This window comes from Phyllobates terribilis, unplaced genomic scaffold, assembly GCF_046119375.1.
Source record: "Phyllobates terribilis strain yellow unplaced genomic scaffold, ASM4611937v1 Scaffold_9__5_contigs__length_417890890, whole genome shotgun sequence".
Taxonomy (NCBI): Eukaryota; Metazoa; Chordata; class Amphibia; order Anura; family Dendrobatidae; genus Phyllobates; species Phyllobates terribilis.
Window position 1 is genome coordinate 209,867,420 of NW_027362769.1, and position 18,035 is coordinate 209,885,454.

At 46.7% G+C, this 18,035-nt stretch overlaps 1 protein-coding gene across 2 annotated transcripts in view; it reads left to right on the forward strand.

Moving 5' to 3' along the window:
• The window catches only part of LOC141162018 (palmitoleoyl-protein carboxylesterase notum2-like), a 60,639-nt gene that overhangs the window by 22,770 nt on the left and 19,834 nt on the right, over positions 1–18,035 (forward strand). For both annotated transcript variants that reach the window (XM_073647641.1, XM_073647640.1), the window contains exons 2-7: positions 5,548–5,903; positions 5,976–6,028; positions 6,177–6,272; positions 7,641–7,701; positions 10,662–10,720; positions 13,354–13,453. In XM_073647641.1, coding sequence (XP_073503742.1) covers positions 5,596–5,903; positions 5,976–6,028; positions 6,177–6,272; positions 7,641–7,701; positions 10,662–10,720; positions 13,354–13,453 — 677 coding nt within the window. In that variant the 5' untranslated portion in view covers positions 5,548–5,595. The remainder of the gene's footprint in view (positions 1–5,547; positions 5,904–5,975; positions 6,029–6,176; positions 6,273–7,640; positions 7,702–10,661; positions 10,721–13,353; positions 13,454–18,035) is intronic.

Consider the following 18,035-nt stretch of genomic DNA (forward strand, 5'->3'; position numbering starts at 1 on the left):
AGTCCTGTTAGAACTCCTGAGAAGACCGAAGAGTACTATAAGTGTGCACAAGGCTTGAGGCACTGGAGCGTGTTTAGGACCAATCTCACAAATCCAGAATATGTTAGAAAGAAGCCATATAAATTGATCCTTCTACACAGGAGCCAAGTGGAGAGAGATCAAAGTATTCTTCTTGCCCGATGTATTCGCACAGGGCTTTCACAGATGGGCATATTGCCCAGTTTCACAGAGCCGATGGGAATCTGGATGTTGTGAGACTAATACAGACCCAGAGATAAAGCCGTTCTACAAATGCAGAACCCAGATAGTCCCAAATATGGTAGAATGGAGATCTGCTAACAACCCCAGACTTCATAATTAGCGGAGCTACTAGAGGCAGATAAAATACCAGAGGCATTACTTTCACTCTGGTCCTATATAAGTGTTCAAGGTCATCTGCACACTATTGTTTCCTAAAGGGAATCTGTCGCAGGTCTCTATCTGAAGGCATAAAGTAATGACAGAGACCCTGATTATATTGCTGGGTGGCTTAAAGAGTATCATTTTTATTGCATAAATTAATCGTACACATGAAAATAAGTAACTTTGTAATATATCTTATTAGAGAAGTCTACTTTTTTCTCCTCCTAGACTGATCATTCACTCTCAAATCATAGATAAAAATCAATATTCAGTGAAGACTTTCCCATTACTGAGATAGGCAATGACAGTTGGGGCTTATAAGATTGTGTGGAGGGAGGAGCTATAGGCAGACACAGACCTTCTACTGAAAGTTCTCCTGAAAGGACAGTTAAAGAGGTTGGCCACTACTTTTTTTTTTATTATAGATGGCCTATCCATAGGATAGCCTATCAATCTCTGATTGGTGGGGGTGCGACGCTCGGCACCTCCGCTCATCAGCCGTTATTGGTGTTAGCGGGCAGCTGAAACTCAGCAGCTATGTCAAAACTATAGGGGCTGTGGCCAGGTACTACAGATCCACACCCTATCTATTTGAATAGGGGGTGGATCTGCAGTGCTCAGCCACGGCCACTATAGAAATGAAGCAGCTGCTGCGTTTCCACAGCAGCCGAGAACTTTCAGCCCAGTGCTGGTAATGGCTTCAGCACAATTCAAGAGCTTAAGTCCTTGCTATATACTGTGGTGTCCTCAGTATACAGGCACTACAGCTCAATTCACCCACCATTGATTGACATTTTCTACTTAAAGGGGTTCTCAAACATAATAAAATGGCTCCCATAAGGTAATTCAAATGGCAGCCCGTCCTAGTCACATTTTCAGGGAATGTTGTAATCTGAAGAAACACAGCTCAGGAGACCCGTATCTCAACTGACAGAGGAACTGTATCACAAGCACACATGCTGGTAAGCTGAGGAGAAGGGCTGTGACCAGAGAAGATCTAAATCTTCTCGACTGACAGAGCACAAAGGATTTTTTTTCTCCAGCCTCAGCCCTATGAGTGCAGTCAACTGGGGAAATTCATTCTTCTCCTGTCACAGCTCTTCTCCTTGACTCAGGAATGTATTTGTGCTTATGATATGACGCACCCAAGGGATGGGGACTCGGTGCCCGGGCCTTGCTGTTTGGTTTTGGGGGATGTCGCGGTGGCCGGCTCCCGGGCCCGTACCCTGGGGTCACTCTTAAAAGCAAATGGAAGGGGGAAAGGGTGTATGGGAAAGGGGAAAGTTTGTGACGCCACCCGTGGTGTCTGGTGAGGATCACCAGCGCTGCGACAGTCCTCTGAGGCCGGTGTTCAGGCAGCTTAATTGGTGCGGCTCCCCACAGGTGGAGCGGGGCCTCAGGGTAGCGTAGAGAGGGTTTGCAGAATAGAGCGTTGGCGGGTGCAGAACCGCTTAGGAAAGAACAGACAGAGGCAGTAATTGAAATCATCCAAGTCTTTACTCACGGTGGTGCTTTCTCAGCTCAGAGCTTCTCTCTGCTGTCACACGGCGAGCTGCGGCTGCCAGGGTGGGGTTCAGCTCACTCCAGGTAGTTCAGGAGCATTGGACAGGACCCCCGCCCTAAAGTGTTCCTCTCTTGTTGAACTTCTCCCGCCTTGTGTCCCCGACTGAGTCCCGTACAGGTACTGCAATGTCCCTTGTGGGTAACGTGTAGTTCCCGGACCGACTGGGTGCCCTTTTTGGTGTCTTGTGGTGAGAACGTGGCGTAAGGCTGGGTCCCTCTGGATGAACTCAGATTAGGGCATACAGGTGGCGACTCCGCTCCGTCCGTATCCCCCTGGGATCCACATAAGCCTCCGGACTTTTCCGACAGAGACGTGAAGTGCAAAGTCAGATAATCGGGGATCGGTACCCCCTCTTGCGGCAGGGTCTCTCTGGCAGGGCCAGAATAAGGTATGCAGGTAGCGACTCCGCTCTATGCGCACCCCCTGAGATCCGTTCGCCTGTGGAGCCTATCTCCTCTGCTCCCCTCCTGGGCTAAATTGGTTGGACTCTGACCGGGGACTGAGCCGGTTTTAACTCTGCCCCAAGCCCCCGCCTCGAGGCCTGAGAACGGGAACCGTGGACCCTCAGCCGGCTGCAGCTTAGTGCTGACTTGCCGTCCCAAAGACCCTCGACCAAAGACCCGGTTATTAAAATGGCCTCCAGTTATATATGATTCTATTAAGTGCTAAACTAAAGTGCTTCCTCCACCCTCACTCACTACGTGGTTCCCCCTAACTTTGGTTCCCCCCACCTCCTCTTTTCAGGCCCGGGGCAGCACTATGGTGCTTTTAGGCCCCCTTCAGAACTGGAGTGGTGTAGTGTTGAGTGTGTGGTTGGGGTCCTGTGTAGCACTCCATCCTTACCTGGGAGAGGAGATACCACACCTCATTCTGAGGTGCAGTATCCCTGTGGCGACTGAACCCTCAGGGGCGCCACAGATACAGCTCCTCTGTCAGTTGAGACACAAGTCTCTAGAGCTGTGTTACTTCATACTGCAGCCCATCCTGACATGTGACTGGGACTGGCTGCCATTAGAATTATGTGATGGTGACCATTTTATTACATTCTTTACACTGTGTTGACCTGTTGAAACTCGTGTTAGCTTTTTTTTTGCTGTGGTTTTATGAAATCACCTTGAATCCAGAGCTTTTGCCAAGATTTAGAAAAATCTCAGCAAAAATGATGGTGTTTTACCGCAATTTTGGAAAACACATTTTTGGAAAAATTGAGTTCTACTACAATCTTGGAGAAAAAGAAAACACACCATGGTTTTTACATGTAAACCCACCCTTATATATAGTGAAGGAAAAAAATATCTGGATTTTGTGGGGGAGATGCATCTGATGAATACAAGTCATATAGCACTTGGCTCATGCTGCAGGAGATAAAGATTTCATGAAAACGACCAAAAATTACGAGTCAATGATGATGCTGGAATCAGGGTCAATTTTTTATGCTGCCCTCAGATGGGGGGTGGGTGACGGGAGATAGCCTGGTGACTGAATCCATTTAACACCACAGAAATAAATACAATGCTCTTCTGCTAATGCCTCATTCACACTGATTATGGCTCAGGTACTAAGCTTTGTGGCCCACCGTTAAGCCCCCGTCTCACATAGCGAGATCGCTAGCGAGATCGCGGCTGTGTCACGGTTTTGGTGATGCAACAGCGACCTCACCAGCGATGTCGCTATGTGCGACACTTTGCAGCGATCAGGCCCCTGCTGTGAGGTCGCTGATCGCTGCAAAGTGTCCTGGACCATTTTTTGGTCGTTGCCCTCCCGCTGGTCAGCACACATCGCTGTGTGTGACCAGCGGGAGCAGCGATCAGGCTGGTAACCATGATAAACATCGGGTTACTAGGGGCACACGCGCACTTAGTAACCCACTGTTTATCATGGTTACGAGCCTGCTAAAGTGAGCGGTAACCTCCCGCTCACCGTAGCAGAGTGGTAACCATGATAAACAACGGGTTATTAGGTGCGCGTGTGCCCCTAGTAACCCGATGTTTACCATAGTTACCAGCCTGCTCCTGCTTCAGCAGGCTGGTAACCAGGAGCAGGACATCGTGGAAAGATTCTTTCCACGATGTCGCTGCTCCCCTCATCGTTGGTGAGCCTGACTGTTTGACAGCTCACCAGCGACCACATAGAGACGCAGCAACGATCCCTGACAGGTCGTATCGTTGTCGGGATCGTTGCAGCGTCGCTAAGTGTGACGGGGCCTTACCTTTCCTCCTCTATCAGAAGTGCAGATGCATTGAAACATCCCTACGCTCACAAGAGCCGGCCTGACTGCAGGTTTGTGACCTGAACTAAGTGCACCATAGGGATCTGCGATGCCAATAAGTTGGGAGTTGTGGCCATAATACGCATGTTAAAATGTCATGTTATGGCTAGCTGTAAGGCCATGTACACACACCGTCCTTTTTTTTGAGGACTATTTGCCGTAAAAAAAAGTCAGACACTTCTGTTTTTGATCGGAGTCGCAGATCAAAATAACAGATGACATCCTTGTTTTGTCAGTGGTTAACGTTGCAATGAATAGGAGAAACGTTGTAATTTATTTTTTCATACTTGTAAATCACTGATGACAGAGTGATGATAAAAACTGACACAATGGCCAAAGACTGATGAAAATTAGATAAAAAAAACCAAAACACTAATGACACTTGGACTGATTGTTACATACTTGAAAAATCACTGACGTCTGAATGAGGCCTCATTTGGGGCTGTTCACACATGCATATTTTTTTTAGTCAGGGTGTATGCAAAAAACAAAACACCAAACATGTCTGTTTTTATCACAGCCACGGATCAAGCTTTCCCTTTTAAATCAATGGGTCCATGAAAAAACAGAAAGAGAGCACATGGTTATTATGCATGTGCTGTAACTTTTGGGTAGGAAAAGTTTTTTTTTTAAACATAAGAAATACTGACCAAAAATGTTTGAAAATCAGATTAGGGACAACAATGACAAAACAGTCAATTTTTCTCATATGCAAAAAAAAAAACTCACCCCAAAACAAATGTCTGAATGAGGCATAAGGTTTTTTCCGGTGGACTCCCTTAGGCCAAATTCACACATTCAGTATTTGGTCAGTATTTTACAAAAGTATTTGTAAGCCAAAATCAAGATTGGAACAATCAGAGGAAAAATGTGATAAAAACCCATCACTACTCCTGATTTTGGCTTACAAATACCAATGTAAAATACTGACCAAATACTGAACGTGTGAACATGGCCTTAGAATTGCAGTCCTGACCATTTCTCACATGCCACCCTCTTCCAGGCTGATCACCGGTTATCTGCTCCAGACAGACATTGAGCTCCCCTACCACAACGCTCACATACAGGCTCCAGGTGCAGCTCTTAATCACTGTGCTAGTCCTAATATCTGAGATGGACTATGTTTTGAGGAACCTTCACTAATCTTCTCCATTCAGACTCCAGGCCATATTCCAGCTTTTCAAAAAAACTGGTTTAGAAAATCTGCCATTTTCTACATTCACAGACAAACATAAGACAGGGTTCTGGGTGGCCCAACTGGCTTTCCTACAGCCCATTATTGTGTCCATCTCACTCTAAGCTTTTGTTTCAGGTCTGTGATTTGAAGTAACTGGACGGAGTGAGAGCCAAGGTGCACAATATGCTGCTGATAGCGGTCATCCTGGTTATGCTTACTGTGAATGAGGTGATGCCACAAAACAAACGTGGGAATAAAGGCAGTTCAAGAAATTCACTTCAGGGTAGAGAACTTCTTCAACCGGGTATTGAGGAGCAGTCCATTTCTGTTCCCGGGATGTCTTCAGTGAATGTCTCCTTACCGGAACAGACTTTGATTCCAACAAAAAGTTCAATACTGGCTTCATGGACTGAGCAGAAAGTATCAGATGATATGAGGCTTTATCTACTCAAGAACACCCAGGTGACCTGCAATGATGGAACCACTGCAGGGTAAGCACTTTATAGACCTTCAGAGCAAGTAGATGTTCAAGGTAACTCCTCTTCTGCCTCTTGCACTCGCAGGTATTACATACGAGAAACCAAAGCTAGCAAGCGATGGATAATATTTCTTGAAGGTAAAGACTCTATTTTACAGCCCAACCTATAACCTTCTTATTTTCTTTATTAATGATAAAGCCAGGAAAATGGCTGGGGTCTTCTCTTCTAAGTAGCTGCATTAAGTAACCATAAGTTAGATATAAGATTTTCTATCTTTCTTTCCAGGAGGGTGGTGTTGTTACAGCAAGGAGACTTGTGATGTTCGATACAAGAATACTAAGCGCCTAATGAGCTCCTCCAACTGGCCAAAAAGCAGAAGAGGTAACCTTGACTCATTTAAAGGGGTTTTCCTTTAACAGATCTTTATAATCTACTGTATTTATTAGATTAGGCCAGTTTCACAAGTCCTAACATGCGCTGACTGCAATATTTGGATTGGCCGTGAATCTATCCAACTCCACAGGCTGTTGAGTTTGGGTGAGGAGACCCGTGGCCAGTCCTGACTCGGACCATGAATGTCAAGAAAAATGTCTGATCCCTGTACAACCACTGTGAAGAATTATTTAAATGGAGCCTGCGTAATGGCACTCTATCCAAGTGTATGGGACTGGTAGAGACAACCGAATACTACATGGCCTGTTTCCTTCAGAACCATAGTTGTTTAATGCAGTGGCAGGTGCCTACTTGATCATACTGCAGTGAGACTGAGTGGGGGGGCTTATCTTGATTCTGATTGGGGTGGGGGGGGCAATAATCCCACTTGTCATTTATTCAATTGATATGATACGGGTTAGCTGTGAGAAAACCCCCTTAAATGCACAGCTACATTCATGTCGCAGCATACTAAGGTCTCATTCACACCTCAGTTTTTCACGTACATAAGTGCTATCTATTTTCTTTCATGGATTGCACTCATACCTATCACAGCCTATGGGGCTGTTCACATGTTGGGTATTTTCCTTGGACCGAGTGGTTCCGCACAAAATCACAAAGACATGTTTGATATTGACCAGAGTGTCGGAACAAAATCCGCAGTGAAAGTCTGTATCATTGAAGTGCCAATGTCTCTCCGCATAAAAATAAGAGGTTTTTGTGTAATGAATATATATTTTATAATTTGACAGGTTTTCTTTAAACCATGTCACCATCTAAACCAGGAATGTCAAACTCAAATACGCAGTGGGCCAAAATTAAAGACTCTGACAAAGCTGTGGGCCAACCTTGTTGGTTATTAAAAAATTTCTACAATTGAGTTTTTCCTTATCGTGCTCCATGCGGAATAATGGGCCCCACATAGCGCTCCATGCGGAATAATGGGCCCCACATAGCGCTCCATGCGGAATAATGGGCCCCACATAGCGCTCCATGCGGAATAATGGGCCCCATGTTAAAAAAAATAAAAACAAAAAACCTCTACCTCGGTCCCTCTGCTCCGGTCTCTGCAGCTTTTTCCTGCTCGACACAGTGGGCGCAAAATCCAGGATGCTGATACAGTTGAAGATACAAATGCTGGTGGGCAGTGCCAGAGTCGCAGATGAAATATAATCACCCTGATGGCCAAATTTGGCCCACGGGCCAGAGTTTGACTTGCGCAATCTAAACAGTGTATCTGACTTTATAATGTGACCAGTGCCATGTTGGTTTTGCAGCAGAATACCTACTCGGCTCATGTCCTCTTGTTTTTGGCAGGTGTAGGAATATTATCTTCCCGACAGGATGAGAATCCGCATTGGTGGAATCTAAATGCCGTGTAAGTTTTCGAACAGACCAGAACGTTATACAAGACCGTGCCCAATTATACATGAGATTGGGGAGGATTTATGAGAAGTGGAGCTGTTGAAATTTGCAATTTCTCAACTTTTTTTTTTGTTCTCTGCACCTGTTTTATTAATCTTCCATTGGTAAAAGGAGCCTAAAGTCATTTGAGACCAGTCATGAGACATTCTACTATCCTACTGAGTAATCTCAGAATGGAAAAGTGTCGGCGTCTTTTACATCGGAAATGCTCCTCCAGTCCCATTAGGCCATGTTCTCATGTTGCGTATTTGTTGAGGTTTTTTTTTACCTCGGTATTTGTAAGCCAAAACCAGGAGTGGGTGATAAATACAGAAGTGGTGACGTGTTTCTGTTATACTTTTCCTCTGATTGTTCCACTCCTGGTTTTGGCATACAAATACTGAGGTAAAATACTGACCAAATACTGAATATGTGAATGTGGACATAATGACTTTGGCACATTGTACTCTTGCAAGCCCTTCATTAAGACTGGCGTGTGCAACATCGGTATTACTCAATCTGTCCCAAAGCTTTTCTGAGGCAGTAAAAAGCTATTGTGGGTTCTTAGTCATGTGCTGGTCTGCGCCCTTTGTCATCTTGGTCGCTGCCTATGGAGAGTGCGGAGGCCGATATGACTCTCATTACACAGTGACAGTGGGGGTGGGGTGAAGACCCTTAGTGATCCTGGGAATGGGGTACTGCAGGTCTAGCTTTAATAGAGCAGAGATGCACATGCTCGTCCTCTGCTCCATTCATTGTCTGAGCGTGTCGGGAATATGACTGCACTATACTAATACTGGTGAAGAACCCTTAACCGTTGTGAGACTGCAGCCATATTATACAGGTCAGGACCAAGATTCTAACCTGAGGGAGTGGTTGACTATAATGACAATTTAATACATGTGCTTGGGGTGTAAAGCCCCCATCTCACATAGCGAGATCGCTGCTGTGACACTGTTTTGGTGACGCAACAGCGACCTCACCAACGATGTCGCTATGTGTGACACTTTGCAGCGATCAGGCCCCTGCTGTGAGGTCGCTGATCGCTGCAAAGTGTCCTGGACCATTTTTTGGTTGTTGCTCTCCCGCTGGTCAGCACACATCGCTGTGTGTGACCAGCGTGAGCAGCGATCAGGCTGGTAACCATGATAAACATCGGGTTACTAGGGGCACACGCGCACCTAGTAACCTGTTTATCATGGTTACGAGCCTGCTAAAGTGAGCGGTAACCTCCCGCTCACTGTAGCAGAGTGGTAATCATGATAAACAACGGGTTACTAGGTGCGCGTGTGCCCCTAGTAACCCGATGTTTACCATAGTTACCAGCCTGCTCCTGCTTCAGCAGGCTGGTAACCAGGAGCAGGACATCATGGAAAGATTCTTTCCACGATGTCGCTGCTCCCCTGATCGTTGGTGAGCCTGCCTGTTTGACAGCTCACCAGCGACCACATAGCGACGCAGCAACGATCCCTGACAGGTCGTATCGTTGTCGGGATCGTTGCAGCGTCGCTAAGTGTGACGGGGCCTTTACTCCACTTTCCACGATGAGGTTTTGATGTTGCAGATTACAGAATTTCTTCACCTATTGTGTTTTTGTTTTTTTACATGTGATTTTGATGCTGCGAGCTCTTGCTTCTTTTATGTTGCATGCATTTCTGTAATAAAAGCATAGGAGTTGTTTTTTTTTACACTGTGGATCTTCTGCATGTAAAACTCGGCGTACACGCAAGAGAAGTCGACGTGTTGCAGATTCCAAAGATTAAAAAAAAAAAAACACACAAATACACTGAGCCTGAGACTTCTATTAATCCCATCCATTTTTCTGAAACTGTTAGACACTGCGTTTTTTTTTTTTTGGGGGGGGAGTGGTTGTGCGGGGCGGGTTTTGCACATTGTCAAAAGCTCAGTGGGAACTTGCTTAATGGGTTTAATATTGGACTGGTGCAAACTTGGGGAGTTCATGGGTTAAGGTGTACAAAATACTAATGACCCACACTATGCCATTCAATGCATGTAAAATCGCAATTGTGTTTTTTAAGTACAGAATTGGTGTCATTGACCTAAAGTCACCGTAAAAACAAACTTGCTTCTAAAAAAGAAAAATGCAGCAAAAACAAATGGCAGATTGCTATTGACTATTTTGGTGCGAACACCTGTGGAGAACATTCATGGAAAAGGGCTTGTTCCCATGCAGAATTTTTGCATTCATATTTTATGGTGTTAAAATTCAAGAAATGCAAAGTTTAATGAGGACTTGCCACTGTAATTGCAATTTTCCTGTTGAAAACAGCATGGCAAAATCGCTATCTCTAAACCTATCCTTGGGTAATACACTCTCTATAAAACACTCAGTATTGCCAACAGAACATCTCAAATCTGGATATTACCGGTGTAATTGACTTATCTGAAGTTTTGGGTTCTGAGGTCCAAAAATCATAGATCCCCCCCCCCCCTCCCCCCGCCCATAAAAGAAACAAAAGACCGTAAACCAAAAAGGCTGTATTGCTCATAGTTTGTAGGCATATGGCTGCCGTGCCAACTCTATTATATGAAGCTCTTCTCTATAGGAGCATGTTTAAATTATTTTTTATTCATACTGCACCCTACAACAACAACAAAATAAAAAAACAGAAAAAAAACCACACCGGTGTGCATGGGGCCTTAGAAGGATTGTTCTCAGCACAACAGCATTGGAGGATTGAAAAAAAAATCTCCGTTTCTAACTTCCAGCTAGAAATAACACATGAAGCTTTTCTTTACTTTCTGTGGCATAAGCATATAAAAAGACAATTAGAAACTACATCAGCAGGTCTGTTCTGGTGGTCTAGAATAACATTACCGTTACGCCCCTCATAACCCTCCCAGGCTAAACTTTAGAAATTAAATTTAGTGCCCAGTACAGTCAAACTAATTGTTTTATTCTTTCTTCCACAGCTTTGTGCCATATTGCTCCAGTGATGTCTGGAGTGGAAACATCTCCAGATCCCGGAATGGTACCTTTTTTATTTATTTTTTTTATAGACCTGACTTTAAAAATATCCTGTCGTTAACACATTATAATAATTAGTCGGTTTAAAATCTTGTATAGATTTATATTAATGTAATTACCATGAGTTGAAGTTTAACCAGTTTATGAGCAGGCCATTTACCAACCCCTCGTCCTCCAACTCCACCACACACTCCTCTTATCCTTCCTGAACAGGGATCTATTTGGGTTTTATCATACATGTGCTTTTAATGGCTCATTAATTTTCTCGTTCCGATATTCAAATGATCCTTGCCTGTTTTTCACAACACATGGGGCTTAATTTTTATGTAACTTCTATCTTCCCTTTCTTTGTAATATTGGGAGAAAAAGTACATACACTCATATTTTGTGTGTGTGTATATGACTCGCCCCCTGGGCCGAGGGGCACCCGGAACCGGGCTTCTGGGGGTTGTAGTATTCGTGGCGGTGACCCGGTCCCGTGGCTCAGGGTGGTCAGGCCAATGGCAGTATTTTGTGGGTTTTAGGTTAATTGTCCGACTACGCCACCCTTGGATTGCGGTCAGTGTGGACCGCCGCTGCTAGGTAGACCGCTGGGGCTGATGGTGTATGCAGCTGAGGTAGTGTGACTCCCCACAGGAAGAGTGCAGCCCCAGGGCAGTAAGAGTGGATGATGGGAATGATGGTGCGCGGGCGTCCCAGCACTAGTAGTGCTGGTGCGGCGATGAAGCAGAGACGTGGGGTTGCAGTTCAAGTTCTTTATGTCCCAAGTCATTCCGCGGGCAATGACTGCCCAAGCCGTGCTGCGTCCACCAGGCAGGGGGCTCGGTCATCCCCCCCCCCAGGCAATTCCAGAGTGTGTCACAGGACTCCCTTCTACTCTTCTCTGGCCGTGCCCCACCAGTGACACTGTCTGTCCAGCTCCCGCAGGCCTTCTCTTGGGAGGGCTTCGTGCTCACCTCCCTGACCCTATGTGGTATGCCTTTCTCGTAGGTGTAGTGAAGGGTCGCACCAAGATATGATCGCGACCGCCGGTCCTTGGCTGAGGATTAGTCGCCTCCACCAACTTGGGATCCGGTACCCTGTTCTGCCAACCCGTCACCCGCAATCTCCTGGGCCTTTGGGGTTCCTTCTGCCTTCATGTCTCTGGGCCTCTCTTAGTGTTCTGTTCCTTTCTTCCTTTCCTTTCTGTTCCTGTCTTTTCTGCTGGCTCTGGCCTCACAGGCTAGGCCCGCCTCCGGAGCAGAGCTCCACAGAGGCCCTGCTCTGTCACTTCCTCTCTGACTGAACACTGTTCTAAGATGGTGCCCACCTCTTATACCTCCCTCTCTGTGTATGAGGCCAGGTGACTTGCAATCAATGGGCTCCTGCCTATGCCCAGAGGCCGTCCCCTCCTGCTCCTACATCACTGGGTTTTCCTCGCCCCCTCCCCACTCCAGCCAGGGACAGATGATGTCATGCCTGCACTTCTGTCTAGTGGGAGCACCGTTGAGCTGTCCCTTGGAAATGGTGTGTGTGTGTGTGATGCATGCTGCAAAACGAGCCCTGGTCCACACTCTATCCTTACCCGGGAGTGGGATATCACACCTCTGGTTTGAGGTGCAATACCCCTGTAGCGGCCGAACCCTCGGGGCGCTATATATATATATATATATATATATATATCTCTATCCGCACAGGACTAGATTAAACATTTTTCAATTGTGTAGAAATGTTTATATATTGGACATATATTTTCTTTCATTGGAGCGAAACTAGAGACAGCAACTTAAAACAGAGACACTGCCAGTCTATCTAATATACAGTATATATATATTTTCAGATTTTTTTAATGCACTGTGCCCCCAGCAAGTCTTAAAATGCTCTCCCACCTCACAGATGTTTTAACCTATCAATATATTTTAATTTCCGTTGTAATTGGGGCTTGAATTTTGGCCTCCTGGCTGCATAGCAGAGCTGACCAAATTTCCAGCAGCTTTTGTTCCCTCCCTATGCCCAGCTATCACATGATCATTGGGTCTGGAGGAAGAAGCACTGTCAGTGCTTCCTAATCTGTATAGTGTGAATACAGAGATTGAAAAGGTAAACATAGTAATAAACCATACTTATAGGAAGTCTGGCTGTGTCTAACTGGCTTCCCTCCCCCACAGGTTCAAGATTTTGGCAAACCTGCTTAGACTGCACTGATTTGTTTGTTTTTTTAGAACATCAATGCAGAGATTAGAGTGGACTGCCTGAATGTTTATAGTCTGTGTAGTCCAGCAGTAGTTAATGCAATTACCTTATGAGCAATTCCTTTTATATAATACTGTTTGGGAATTTGTCTTTTTATTAGAGTATAAGTTCAGAAAATAATCTTGCAGAACTTCTGGGAATATGTTATGTGCATATAATGCTGTGGAAGGCTCCTTCTGTCACATTTGTCAGGAAAAATAGGGTTGCATTCAACACGGCTTTCTCTATATTTAAGAGAAAAAAAAAAAACTTTGGTGGAGCCCAATGGACCTTAAGTGTCAATTGGGTTTGTCGGCCGCCACTGATCCACAACAGCTGTAATTCCTTTCTTCTGCTCTTGTGACTGAACAGGAAAATATAATTCACAGCTCCGATCTGAACCTAAAGTTTCTTTGTTTTCTACAGACTATACATTTATGGGCTCAGTGATTATACAGGAGGTGATCCGTGAGTTGGTGCCGAAGGGCATTAAACAGGCAAAAAGTGTCATTCTGGCTGGTTCCAGGTAAGTCCTCATTATTTACTTTATTTACTTTTCTCCTTCCCCCATGATGGCACCACGGAGAGAGGGGATCTACCCTTCAAGGACAGGAAACCTACAGATAAAAAGGGTGGTACCTCTCTTCTGCATCAGTAGATTTCCTGTCCTTGATGGGAACCTACAGTACCTAAAGGAGGCATACCTGCGGGGTTCCAGAAGAAGACTGAGATCGTCGTTGGAGCCCGGCCCGGCCCGGTCAGTCCGACCCAGGCAGCGGGGGTTCCCTGCCTCAGCTGGTGCGGTGTCCTGAAGCGCCACCACTGGGGTCAGAGGCCTTTAGGGTGTGTGGGGGTCCAGACGAAGAGGAGCAGTGCCTGTTGGGGCCCAACGGTGGTCTGGGCAGAACTTCCGGGCTCTACCGTGCATGCGCGGGTGCGCTGGGCACCTCTGGATGACGTAGCTCCGCATAGCATGATTGGGAAACCAGCCTGCGCAGGCACGAGCGTCCCCCTGCAGGGGCCAGCTGGAGGGGGGGGGCTCCCCTAGCTTTAAAAAACAGCTGGGAACGCCAATAAGTGCTTCTCCGAAGCTCTGGCACGCTGTCTTGGAGGCATCAGTCACCCAGGACTCGGGCCATCACAGAGAACGGGATAACCGTGGAAGTGGGTGCTCTGGCAGGTCATCACAGCGCAGGAGGGAAACCCCGTCTACAAAGATGGCGTCACCTCCTGACCCGGTACCCTCTCTTCCGTCAGATTGGTAAGTGATCTTCGTGAAAGTCCACCTTGTAATTAGGGCCCCCCTCTCTTTTGTCTTATTAGGGAAGGAAGAGTACAGGCATAACTAAGAATAGGACCTGTGCATGGAAGTTTTACCCGCTACTTGGGATAAAAGACTCTGCAGTTCCTGTATAGAGCAGACCATATGCGAGGAAACTCCGAAATTTGCCTCAGAACTTAGATACCTGATAAAATCGCAGGTTGAAGATACTATTAAGTCCCTTCGGGGGGAGGGAATTTAAAAAAACAAAACAAAAACATATCCCCCGAGTCTGGGTCTAGCAGTTTGGAGAATGACGGAGATTCAGACACATCAGATTCTTCGTCATCCTGTTCCTCATCTACGGATAGGGGAGGACAGAGCTGTTTTCATCTCGATGAAACAGTCTCATTAAGGCCATCAGATCCCCCTATGGGGTTGGCAGACCCTCGGCCCAAAAGATCTATTCAGGACGTGATGTTCAGCGGATTAGAACAAAAATAGAGGAGATCTTTTCCACTTAATGAGCAAGTTCACTATTTAATTAAGAGTGGAAAAGACCGGAAGGGAAAGGCCTCCTTTCCCCAAAATGAAAGTACCCGTTCGATGACCCGGCGCGTTCCTTTTGGGAGAAGGCACCAAAACTGGATGTTGCAATTGCTAAAGCCTCAAACAAGTTCTCCTTCCCATTTGAGGACATGGGTGTGTTAAAAGACCCCGTGGATAAAAAAGCAGACGCCTTCCTAAAGGGTTCCTAGGGGAGGGTTAAAACCTGCGGTAGCAGCTACATGTACGGCCAGGTCATTAATGGTCTGGCTAGACCAGCTTGAAACGCAACTGCGAGAGAAAACGTCGAGAGACACAATACTAGAATCCATCCCGGTAATGAAAGGGGCTGCTGCCTTCCTAGCTGATGCGTCTGTGGACTCTGTCAGATTAGGAGCTAGGGTGACAGGGCTCACTAAGGCGGCTAGGCGAGCCCTCTGGCTTAAATGTTGGCCTGGGAATCTACAGACAAAATCAAGATTATGTTCCATCCCTTGTGAGGGCGAATTTCTGTTTGGGCCCACCCTTGATGACATCTTGGAGAAAGCTGGGGACATTAAAAAGCGTTTCCCTATCCTATCTAACACTGCTTAGAGGAAGCCCTTTCGGAGCAAAAGGTTTATCCGCATTAAGCCCCCTAAAGACCAGGATAAGTGGGAGGACAGGAGAAGGAAAACCAAAGGGTTCCTGTTCAACAAATCCCCCAATGACAGCAGAAAGCCTTCCACCCGGGGAAAACCCTCATTGGGAGGGCTATCAGAATTTCTCCCTGCCTGGGAAACAATATCCAACAGCTCATGGATTCTGAACCTAATAAAATCAGGTCAGAAATTCCAGTTTCTCTCATTTCCACATCCAAATTTTGTATTAACACCCAAAAGGTCCTCAAACGAGGAGCAGCTGGCCTTAGAGCAAGAAATCCGAGGACTGATAGGGAAAGCGGTCCTTCAGGAGGTCCCGACGGGGGAAAAGGGCGAAGGCTTCTACTCTCCGTTATTCCTGAGGAAGAAACCAAATGGGACTTACAGGACGATCATAAATTTAAAAAAGCTGAACAGGCTATTTGAAGGTGAAAGCCTTCAAGATGAAGACAATAAAATCATCAGTGAAAATGCTGTTTCCCGACAGCTTCATGATCGCTCAGGATTTATCACGTCCTGTCCCCCCCATACACAAAGATTACCAGAAATTCCTTAGAGTAGCAGTTTCCATAGGTGGAGTGGTCAAACACTATCAATACACAGCCCTCCCATTCGGAATCGTCATAGCCCCAAGGGTATTCACTAAGGTTATTGCGGAGGTGATGGCACATCTAAGGAAACAGAACATCCTAGTCGTTCCATACTTGGATGACTTTCTGGTAATAGGGAGTTCCTTCCTGCACAGCAGAACCCAACTAGAAAAGGTCATGGATTCTTTGACACACTTAGGATGGCTTTTGAATCTGAAAAAATCCAAAACAGAGCCATGCCAGATACAGGAATATCTGGACATCGTGTTGGATTCAAAATGACAAGAGTGTCGTCTCCCCACAGGGAAAATTCACAAGATCATAGACCAAATATCGCGGGCAAGGACCCACCCGTCTATGACTCTACGGAAAGCCATGTCCCTTCTAGGCTCCCTGAATACGTGTTTCCTGGCCGTCCAATGGGCCAAATACATACCAGGGCCCTGCAGTGGGAAATCTTAAAGGTAGAAAAATCTCTAAAAGGACATTTAGAAGGGCAGCTAATGCTATCATCAGAGACCACACTTTCCGTAGGGTGGTGGGGGAAGATAGACAATCTAGCCTGGGGTATTCCAACCACAGAAGCAAGCTCTGGGGGCTGGGGGTCTCACCTCAGCAATCTTGTAGCTCAGGGGGTCTGGACAGAACACCTGAAGCCAGTTTCCTCAAACATGGAGCTTCTAGCCGTAGTTTGCACTCTGGGAGTTCATACACACACTTCAAGGTCACCACATGAGGGTGTTCTCAGACAACAGAGTAGTAGTAGCGTACCTGAACCACTAGGGGGGTACCCAGTTCCATTCTCTGATGCAAGCGACGGAGGTCCTCTTTCAATTAGCCGAGGAAAACTTACAATCCCTATCAGCCCTACACGTAAAAGGGATAGAAAATCGCACGGCAGACTTCCTGAGCCGGACACGGCTAAGACAGGGCGAGTGGGACTTAAATCGGTCAGTTTTCAGTCAGATTGTACAAATGTGGGGACGTTCTTCCATAGACCTGTTTGCCCACAGTCAGAACAAGAAAACGGACTCATACTGCTCTGTAGACCCCAAAGGGAACCCCATAGCTTTAGATGCCTTTTATGATCCCATGGAGTCACCCTCTAGCTTACGCTTTTCCTCCGACTGACCTGATTCCGGCTGTTCTGAGGAAAATCAGGAAAGAGAAAGCAAGAATAATCTTGATAGCACCCTTCTGGCCAAAGAGGGTGTGGTTTTCTTGGCTGAGGATGATGTCAATCTCCGACCCATGGGTACTTCCGGACCTTATTTTGCAGGGTCCGGTACTTCATCCTCGGGTAACAAACTTGCACTTGACAGCCTGGAATCTGAAAGGGCTCTTCTGAGGGACAAAGGATTTTCCCCAAATCTCATCACCACACTACTTAAAGTAGGAAACCCGTGACCACCAAACTTTACGAGAAAACTTGGAGGACGTTCCTTTCAGTCTCCGGTTCCAGGCTTGGAGGGGAGGTTCTGACACGCCCCCAGGGCCGTGGGGTACTCGGCAGCCGGGCCTCTGGTTGCTGGGGGATATCACGGTGGCTGACCCGGTCCATGGCCCAGGGCGGTCACCCAAAGGGGGGTTATTTATAGGGGATTTGTAAAGTGTTCGTGACGCCACCTGTGGAATGCGGCCAAAGGGAGCCGCCGCTGCGGAGCAGTCCTCTAGAGTGGGTGTTAAGGCAGCAGGGATGGTGTGGCTCTCCACAGGTAGGGCTAGCTCCAGGGCAGTGTAGGTAGTGTAAGTCTCGCTGGGCGTTGTAGTGCCAGGAGGCAAGAGGGAGCAGATGAAAGAATGGACGGAGGCAGTACAGTGCAGTCATCCGAGTTTTTACTCACCGTTCTTATGACAGTTCACTGGTGCACTGTATGGGTGCCAGCCTCCTACGTCGCGCTGCGTTCACCAGGCAGGGGTTCAGCACTTCCTCAGGCAGATTAGGAGCACCTGACAGAACCCCACTTTCTTGTGTTCCTAGCTAGACCGTCTTCACGCTGGGTCTTTCTCCCTCCTGCCCTGCGCTTCCCACTCTCAATCCCGCTCGGGTGCTCTGAAGTCCCTCCTGTC